Source organism: Watersipora subatra, chromosome 1 (genome assembly GCF_963576615.1).
Source record: "Watersipora subatra chromosome 1, tzWatSuba1.1, whole genome shotgun sequence".
NCBI lineage: Eukaryota > Metazoa > Bryozoa > Gymnolaemata > Cheilostomatida > Watersiporidae > Watersipora > Watersipora subatra.
In genome coordinates, this window is record NC_088708.1 from 67,386,389 (window position 1) to 67,396,810 (window position 10,422).

The 10,422-nt window shown below is 37.0% G+C and overlaps 1 protein-coding gene across 1 annotated transcript; it reads right to left on the reverse strand.

Annotated features, from left to right (window-relative positions):
* Positions 1-51: 51 nt before the first annotated feature.
* Positions 52-9,012, reverse strand: LOC137385702 (ribosome quality control complex subunit TCF25-like). Its single transcript, XM_068072232.1, has 12 exons — positions 8,486-9,012; positions 8,219-8,353; positions 7,776-7,960; positions 7,578-7,657; positions 6,815-6,945; positions 6,552-6,651; positions 4,286-4,379; positions 3,860-3,952; positions 3,191-3,523; positions 1,604-1,856; positions 402-557; positions 52-200 (listed from the first exon to the last, which is right to left on the reverse strand). Exons 1-12 carry the CDS (start codon positions 8,675-8,677, stop codon positions 54-56), a joined length of 1,899 nt encoding a protein of 632 aa, XP_067928333.1. The 5' UTR covers positions 8,678-9,012; the 3' UTR covers positions 52-53.
* Positions 9,013-10,422: the final 1,410 nt, after the last annotated feature.

Genomic DNA, 10,422 nt, shown 5'->3' on the forward strand with positions numbered 1-10,422 from the left:
CTGTCGGATGAACATGATGTAGAAAAATAGTGAAACATTCATTGCACAAAATATCAATCCCAGTCTTGAGGTGGTGGCGCTTCATCCTCTCCATCGTCTCTCTCAGGAGGAGCCAACTCTATGTTACGTAACATGTCTCTGACAGCATCGATAAGATTAGCACCACCTCCTGCTCCATCTGGTCTATCCTCTGCCATAGCCTATGGTACAGATCATATAAATGTTAGTGTATATCAGATGCATCATATTGAGAACTGGTCAAGGATGGAATGTGCTAGTAGATATAAACATGTAAAATGAGATATGTAAGTGTACCGTAAGCTGAAGGCTGGGAAAGGGTAAAAAATACATTTCAATAAGCATATTGATGAAAACAAATTCCGTAAAGGAAATGAGCTCACATTAACATCAAAATTAGGCATAAGTGAGTTGAGAAAAGCTGATAAGAAGCCTTGATTGCTAATTTGTCTCTGCCTCCGCTGCTGCCGTTCATATGACCTTATCGTATCAAATGGAGGCAAGGGGTCATAGCTTAGCACTGCAGTTGATGTCACTTCCTGTCAAAAATAAGTAGATTTAAATTGAAATTATTTAGGTAATGAATGCTATCAAGAGTTGTATTACAAAGTAATCACTTCATAACAATAAAACTGCCAGAACAGTCACCTGAAACACCAGACAGCAACCACAGCTATCATTACTCTAAATAATACAGTTACACGATCAGTAGATTAGTTTTTAAAGGTGCAAACACACTAGGCGATTTTATCGCGTGCGTCATGAGGAGCGCAGAGATATTGCTCGCGTGTGCCTAAACACACTTGAGCGATTCATCAGCAAATGATAACGTGGGCATGCTCACAAACTGCCAATAAAACTGTATTACTAGTTTCTTCGGAGTTGTTAATAATGGCGTCGTCTAGGCAACGACGTAAACAACTTCCTCTTTTGTTGTTAGGCCTATCTCACTTTCACGAATTGTACACTACAAGACAAAAAAAAGCGATCCTTGTATTTTTAACAATGATATTTTATTATTTTTTATTTATGGTTTACTTTACTTTATAGTAATTTTTTTATATTTAATATAGTAAATATTTACCATTCTCAAAACGGTCAACCTGCGCAAGGATTGACGCCAAATGTTGGTTTTCAACTGGTTTTTTTTGTAACTTTTGTGTATTATGTCGTACAAGATTAGGAGTGCTTTTATTGAATTTATGAACAATTCGGTGTTCGTTCTGATGATGTTTCAACTGTAACAGAATAGCGAAATGTTGCTGCTGTACATTGGTGAACATCGATAAGAAATAATTACCCGCCATAAAAATGCATTTTGGTATAGACCTACTAATCGAAATGCATCTCGCTTGCGATAGAGTTGTGATAGAGAATGTCTAGCGTTACCGCTCTGCATGAGCTCGCTGAGCGAGTTCTACCGCAGATTAGCGCCACGCAGCGCGATATCGCGCTAATTATCGCCTCGTGTGTTGTCACCTTTAGCAGCATCACACAGATGAAATCTGAGCATAATCAAAAGTACACAAAATAATAATGTGATGCGATAATAATGCTAATAATACAATCAATAACATATTCTCACGGCAGGTAGATCAGCGACTGCCTCTTTAATATCGGTCAGTATGAGATGCCGACAGACATTCTGTGGAGCTAGTCCTTTGAATAAACCGTGACCTCGGTTCGTTAACTCTTCAAACCTCTTCGGCTCGCTGTCTCCTATGTTACAGCAAGTGCTGACATTCTCTTCAAGCCATGCTATGCACTCAGGCGCCTTCCAGCATGAGCTCGCTCTGCCCACGTACAAGTGCACAAGCTGCTTGAGTGATGCCGGCTGCCTGTTGGTAACATCATATATGTTGCCGTCATAATTGTTATGATTTGTATTTATTTGAATACAATGAATTAGTTATTTGGTATAAACAGATTCACCATATCTTACTCTGCTTGTAGGTGCAAAATATATGGAAATGTGATGACAAGCTCATAAAAGCTCAAAACTGAACAGTTCATCGCAGCCATCACGAAACCGCTGTAGATCGGAATCCCTTTCCAAAATGGCTCAAATGTGATGTTGAACAGGATGGCTTCTATTTACACTTTCATGCAACCTCATTCGTCGAATGTTTTCACAAATATACTTCAAGCATTTAATGAAACTATGACTATTGTAATTACGCATCTATTTCATTATCATTGTAATGCTGTCACTTTAAACACTGACATCTCAAAACCTAGCCTAAAAATTAATTCAATTTTTTAACCTTAGCTCGAGGGGGTGCATATCATCCTCTGATAAACATGAGGAACCTGTTGGTCACTCGTGATGGTCGAAAAATGCCCCAGAAATTGTTCGCGGCATTTGGCGGAACTATGGGTCATATGATTAGATTATGACTGGATGATTAGACCAAGCTGAAACGAAACTGTAAAGGGTCGAGCATCTATATTTCATAAGGGCTTTTCGGTAGAACACAAAGTGTTTGTCATAAACAAGTGCTACAAGACGTTTTATATTGAGCCTGTTATTGGCCTTTCCTTTCAAGTGATAATATCACGTGTCAAAACAGTAATCTCGCCGAGTTGAGTAAGTCATCAAAATAAAGGGATTCCAACCTATGGCCGTTTTTTAACTGTTCGTTTTTGAGCTTGTAAGAGCTTGTAATCACATTTCCACATATTTTGAACCTACAACACAGCAGAGTAAGATATGGTGAACCTTTTGATACCAAATAATTTTAATGTAAATTTTGTTGCAAGTCAAAATTTAACAAAAACACACCTGTATGATGAAAGGAGTTGGCCTGGAAGCAGGCCAACTCCTTTCATTGGCAGGCCAGCCAACTCCTTTTTTCAAAATACATGTATACTGCTTGGAAACACTTTGGGAAAATTAGCCGAAGCATGGGTAACAATAAAGCTGATTCCTTTGTGAATATAAGATAAAGAAAAAAACTGCTAATATGGCACGGACAAATCAATGTGGCTGTCCAATACCAAAGACAATTGCTGAACCGAACAAGAGAACCCATAAAACAAAAAATGACCGGACTAAAGCCACACAACATTGAGGATACGCAGAAATACTAAACCAGATAAACCAACCACACAAGTCAGCCGTAGGCATAACTATAATAGTAACATGTAAACATGAACAACTAATGCTATGTACCTGTACTGTAAGGAAGCGCCAAAGTGCTTGTTAATAACTTTATCTTCTTGCGTGTCAACAGCACAGGCGTCAAGTAATGGCTGCAGTATACCGGGAAACATCATGAGTGACTCTTGTAGCATGGAGTTAGCAGCATTACGCTCAGCTGTGTCAGGCTGGCTAGTGTGAAACATTGCAAGAGGAACAGAGAAAGCGAAGTTGGGAAGAATCCTGAGGTTTCTGGCAGGGTTCCAGAGCTGGTAAAGCTGCAGGAGATATGAGAACTCCTCACTTCGTAGGGCATAGAAATCAATCATTAGTAACACACATAGTGGGTCCACATCCGGATCAAGTCTACAAAAAGATAACACAACTTCAGTGTGAAGAGAACAGCAGCAATCTTTTATCTATGAATTTTATCTATGCTTTCACACCGAACAGTCATTTTTGAGTGACATGAAGGTGGATATATGAAAAAAAACTCAACAAGGATTAACTAGGCCCTGACCTCGAATTACGCAAGCTCAAGCTTTGCAGCCTCAAGGCTGCTGTAGCATTGATAGAAACCATAGAAAATCGGATATACATTTATTCAACACGGCATGCAGTTGTACTAGGAGATGTTTGCTAGCCTATAGAACATCAAGTATTGTTGAATGGGTAAGCCTTGTACACAGCATATAGCCTTACCCCAGCAGTAGCTTGCAGTATTCTAGAGAGGTGCGGTAGCAGCCCCGATTACCCACATTCATTATGTGCCTGAACAAGGCCAAGAAAATACCCCTGCAACACACAATAAACAAGGAACGTATTATTTGGCGCAAAAGAAGGATTCATTAGCAACAATTTTGTTGTTGCCAAAAAAGTTTAATTTATCAGTAGAGGACATGTAACTCTTGAATACTCATCTACTATAAAGCATGCAGTTCAAGAGCACCTGCATGTGGCTGTACAACTAGCAAGCACTATATGTTGGTTCAATTAAGACGATATCACGATTTTCTTAAAAGCAGGTATTACAAAGACAACTCCGACAGTGTTCATTAGGTGCCCGTTCGTCTACCAGACACAAAAATAAAATATGGTGGAATTAGAGATTGCTCAAGCGATACTCACCGATTCTCCCAATTTGTGTATTTTAGTCTGCATTTGCCCGTGGAAAGATTAAAGAGTGGATGGAATGTAGTCTCATAGGCGTATAGTGTTCGCTCTACAAGGGTAGTGTAATTACTACTAGTAGGAACTTATCAAAAGTACTAGTCAACTAGTCATTGATAATAGGGACAATTCTAACGGACAGCTTTTGATACTGTACCACGAGGACATAATCAATACACTGAAAGATCACAAACTGTGTTTTAGGTCAGATATGACATAAAACGCACTGAAATTTCTCATAAAAACTTAAATTGTGAATATTTATGATAGCTATCTTTTAAAAAGGAAAAGTAAGCTCAGCACAACTAAAGTTCAATGGTAGAGTGTGTTACAGAAATAAGCTGCTTAACTTGCTAGAACTTTCACTAGATATAGTTTACTAAACTTAGTGTATTTTTAGTTTTTATATTCCATATATTTTATACATATTTTATACATTTTTAGGTTTGACCAACAGTTTTACTTCTAGTTATAAAACTAACATTTAGAGAAATTTTGAACATCGGATGATGGAATTGGTTGTGCATGCTGAGACAAATATTTGCTAAAATTCCACATAATTATGTCAAAAAATTGCATTTACTGCACAACCTTACAAAAGCGAAAAGTGGCAAAATGAGACCCAATAGTTTGACCTATTTTATAGAACCTTCTATCGAGGTATTCTGTTAAACATGACTAAAAGCTTTGCTATGTAGGATTATGTTTTGCACTCATGCGTTCAGAGTAAGCTTTTATTAGTACAGCAATACCTCAAGATACAAGTGTTTCGAAATAGAAGAAATTTGAGAAACAAGAAGAATTTTGGGCAAACTTTGGCCTTGAGATATGAGGCAAATTTAAAATACGGGCATACGAGACGGTTCTTGATGCGGCCGCCAGGTGGCTGATTATTTCAGATGCCGTTTACAAGAACAGCTTCGCTTGGACTTTCTCGTCGGATCAAAAAGGTTTTGAAAACGCCGACTAAAAGTAAACAAAGAAATCAGGTTTCAAAGCAAACGGAGAGAAGCAGGAAGAAAAACGAAACCGTAAACAAAATTAGAATTTAGTTCTGTGTAAGATTAAAACATTTTTAAGTGTGCGCATAGTAAGCTAAATTCGTGAATGTTAAGTTTATAATATCTTGATGTTATAGTTTATTGCAGATCATAATCACTAGATAGTTTTAAAACTTGTTGGGCATAAGCGGTGAATTAGAACAATTAAAAACATGATTTTCCACAGTGATATTCTCTTTTAGGTGTTTTTTCAGAACGTGGAAACAAACTAATTTGTATTTATTTTTATAGGAAAAATTGATTTGAGATACCAATGAATTTACATATGGGCTCGGCTCTGAAACGCATTAAGCTTGTATCTCAAGGTATCACCTTACTGGGGCTATTTCCAACAAGCAGTGGGTCTAGGTTCAACAAGCTAGTGCTAGTTTAAAGCTTTTGCATTGTTTACTTCTCATTGGCTAACTCTGTTTATACCATGCATACTTTTTTCATTTATAAATGCTAGCTGAAGAGGTATGCTCACCCAATATTGCGGCAAGTCCTTCCGCATTTGAAAAAAAAACAAGAGAAAAAGACTGCCATTCAAACTACGACAACAAACTACCCCTTTCTTTCATTCACATCAATTTGTTTCTGGTATCACTGTATATTTACGTTCAACTCGTGTTTGAATGTGTTTTTAATAACCAGCAAAATGTGACTTTTAGTTATTTAGGGGTGATTTGAATAGTTGTGGAAGGCAGTGAATGGTTTCATCAGTTCAACATACAAGACATTTTAGATGGAGCATGATATAGGAACAAATTATTTTCATACGTAGAGGTTCCGCTGTATAAGGTATAGCTTACACAAAACCATGAGATATAATGCAGAGAAGTAAAAATACTTATTAACAGCCTGGTTTTTGGTTACTCTGCTGCCTCATTCCAGGGCATGCTAAAAGGTTATTTCAAAGTAAACCTCCTTGAGATTAAAATTGATTTGTCACACAGCTATTTTGCATATTGAATAGAGCTCTACTGGTGTTGCACCTTTAAATAGCTCATTGCGCCAGGCAGGAAATGCTATTTAACACGACTATGAATTACACATTCATTACAACAGAGTGCACTAGCCGAGCATAACTCTATAAACTACTATTTCAAATTCGCATTCGGAATACCTAATGCTATGTTGCAGTGTGAATGTCACTCTAATTAGATTGTTCTATATCAACACACCAATTAATTCAGCTGCCATTTGGGGATCTTCACTCATTCTACAGACTTCACTCAGTTGTAATAGCGTGTCTATGTGGTAGGGGTGTAGTCGGAGAACTGCCTGCTCAACAGACAAAGCCAGCAATAAAAGCAATGTTAATATTACATTTCTGTATTACATGAAATAAATTCGAAGACACTTCACCACCGCTTATCACAAAGTTTTCTGGGGCCATTGAATACACATCATTCCAGAAAGTCTGATATAATATGCCACTGCTTACCGTTAGGTTCTCAGGAGCCATTGAATCCACAGCATCCCAGAATGTCTGCTGGACTCGTTGATATTCTGAGTTATGCTCTATCTGAAAAACCTGCGAGTCCCCATCTTGACCTACTAAGGTCATCGCGAGACCTGTTGCAAAACACGCCAATGCGAAATTACCATAAATTCGAGTAATTTGACATCTACATGCTCAGCATGAAAATCCTGAATTTGGCATTTGCCCGTTTCTCCCTTCTATTGCTCAGACCACTTCATGAAAATATTTCAGTTGGCATACAAGCCAACAGCAATACAAAGCTAACCAAATGGTACTCAATAACCAACTGTCATTTTCACTTAACCATCCTTGCACTTAGCCATGTTTTAAATCCCATGGATGTGTCAAATGAATTAACCAAGTGTAGACTTGCCGACCAAGCCCAAAAGTGCTGTTGAAAAAGGATAAAACCAAGAAACATTCTTCCACAAGAGGGTTGTGTGGATCATCACTTGGACAGTGAGGAGCACAGCTTTGTTTTTTATTAGACTCGTGTTGAGTAGGATTTGTAGTATTTTACTACCGGTATTCATAACCAAATGCCTATATGCCATGTTAGATAATATTAATTTAAGTTTGTTTTTTTGAATACAAATTAGCTAAAATCTTTGTCGTAAAACACATAACTGCAACATAAATGTGGTTTGATTTATGAAAATGAAAGCTAACAAAGCAGAAATTACAACACGCAATTCAAACATCACAGTAGAAAAATGGGCAATACCAGATTTAGTGACAGGATGCCATCCTTGTGCAGGAGTCACCATATGGGTGGTTCTTCGGTGTGTCTGGTGTGGCCTCCTTCTGCAACAGCAAGCATGACACAGAGGTGGTAAGAGAATTGATGGTAAAACACTAATCATACTTGTGTCAACGATGATGCAACAACGGGGGTGCCATTGTTAGGAATGTAACAACAGACCTTGATGTCTCATTAGAAGAGACTACTTTCTGTCCAAACTTCTTCTTCATTTCATACTCTGGGTTGAGAGATTTCAACTGAATGCCAAGAGGGTTGAAGCCATTAAGTGAAACTGATGGTTCATTATTTACCGGCTTTAGCTGACTTGTGGCAGAAAGAAGTTCATCTATGTTTTCTTCAACTTCCTAGTGTAAGATAAACTAATATTCACACAATATATTATGCTATATATTCACACAATATATTATGCTATATATTCACACAATATATTATATTATATTCACACAAGTAGCTGCATCAATTTAATCATAAACAAACAACTATTTGTTATCAAAACTGATACAGTCTGTAAATGCCATAAATATATAAATACAAAATAAATAAAATAAACACAAAATACGGTCTAACGGTGACTCCGAGTTAATGATCCAGAGTTTATCTACCTTTTGTTTACTTTTTTTCTTTTTGTTTTTCTTTTTCCGACTTGGCTTAGATGAATTGCTAGATACGATTTGCTCCGGTTGAATATCAACTTCTTCCTCTATATTTGCTTCTTCAGCACTTGCCTCTTCCGTTTCCTAAACAAAACCGGCTACCAATTCAAATAAATGCTCTGTGCAATAATATGATCTATGCGAATTAACGAGCATTTTATAAAGCGGATAGCAACTAGCTATTGATATTAATCATTACCATACAAGGGTTCTTACCAGTGCTAAGGCAAACAGGTTCTGTTTCTTGCAGACCTGAGAAGGGATATGTTCATCTTCAGATTCTATTTCGTCTCCAGACAAGTTAAGGTTACTTGACAAGCTTTTAGCAGCACTGCTGAATGCTATCTTTTGCTCTAAGTCTTCTAATTCATTGCGGCCGTATCGCTTTTTAAAGACACGTGATGACATCTTGAAAATTCTTCAAGTAGATGCATACAGAGATTAAATTGTAAAATGCTAAAATATTTTCATCAAGCTCCTTTCTAACATGGATTTAGATGAAATTGTACATAAATACAAGAAATGTGGTAGACCAGATGCAGTGTAGATGAAACTGAAATTTATTTTTGTTCTGTTTATATACTTCTATGGATTATTGTACCGGGGTTCCCCAGCAAAAACATGACTATCATTTCTTAGATAAATGCAAATTTTCTTATTAATGTTCAAACTCTGCAAGCTATTTCTATGATTGGTTCAAACCAATGCTCTGTTAGATGTATTTATCTCTGTGATACAACAGGTCTTTTTCTGCTGATATTTACCAATCTGTTAAATTCATGTACTACATGGAAGATGTCAACACTTGACTATAACATTAAAGGCAATTGCAGATTACGTAGTACATCAAAAACACCAACATAATAGAGCACCTGAACTCTGCTGTTCACAGGCCTACTGCGCTTGGCCAAATGAGTGGTCGCATCTGCTTAGTTATTACGCAGTAGTGTGATTTACATTCATGATATATTTACCAACTGCTAAGCTCCACCGCCTATTCAAAACAATATAGTGACTGGCAGAAAATAAAACTACATTATCGAATGACAATTAACAGATTCAATAATAATGGAGCTTTGTCATACCTTATGACAAGCATGATTTGTATTCGTACCTTTATATAGTTGCATCTGTCTTTAGCACATAGTAATGCATAAAACAATCAAATAATAGCAGTTTGTATTGTCGGTCAAAAAGGGGGCAGGAATAAGCTTTAGGCATTAGCTTGGATATTAACTAACACCATTGGACTTTCTCAACTTACATTTCTGCGCCATTTTTCAGGTGTTTTAGGGCACTGCTCTGCATATTCAACTTATCTTATTGAACCATACCTAAAAACTACTTTTTTCAGATTTTGGTGAAGCATAAGCCAAAAGTCCTGCTTTCATAGCAGACAATATTGCCTTTGTTGGTCAGTCACTATTAATTGAACTGCGAGTTATAGGTATTTTATAACTTAAGCAACTAGTTTCATTGGCTCAGAAGGCAACCCTAACCAAACTACCTTTCAAAAGCAAAACTATAGTTGGCTCTTTGATACTGGCTTAAAGTCTTGTGCAAATTCCAATCATTTAAACTTCATGAGCTTAGTGAAAATTGTATTAGTTTAAACTTACACCATAAATATACTTTTGCACCAGAACTCTTTACTGGAAAGCGTTACCTGGCAAACTTCATTAATTACCGCTGATGTAACAGACCTTATCACAAGTTTAAAAAAACATTGGCTTTATGAGTGACATACCCAATATTATTGACGAAGTATAAAATTATAATGCTTGATGTTTCCCAGAAAAATCAATAAAAGTTGCTAGACAAATATTGCAATATGTTGAACTTGACTAGACACAGAACAAGTTATGCAACATTGGCTAGTTCTACACTGTTATATTGACATTTCACTAAAACTCGATACCGACATGGAATGGAACAGATTACTGGATTTACATACATCATGCCATTGCTTGGAAATATAAAGACACCGCCAAAGAATGGATCAAGCCCAGAAGTTGTACACACAATAGGACGTATAGATAGCAAGCCACACCAACAACAAGACACCTGAAGGCGTCCAAAGTCCAATAATTATAAAAGCAGCAACAAGCTAATTAAGAACTCTAAACTGAGAAGAATCAACCACCAAGCGAAGC

Coding starts and splice junctions, on each gene's coding strand:
- LOC137385702 (XM_068072232.1), bottom strand. CDS start 8,677: ATGTCATCACGTGTCTTTAAAAAGCGATACGGCCGCAATGAATTAGAA. Junction 6,652..6,814: donor TGGCTCCTGAGAACCTAACG/GTAAGCAGTGGC, acceptor TCTGTTGAGCAG/GCAGTTCTCCGACTACACCC. Junction 3,524..3,859: donor TACTGCAAGCTACTGCTGGG/GTAAGGCTATAT, acceptor ATCTTTTTGTAG/ACTTGATCCGGATGTGGACC.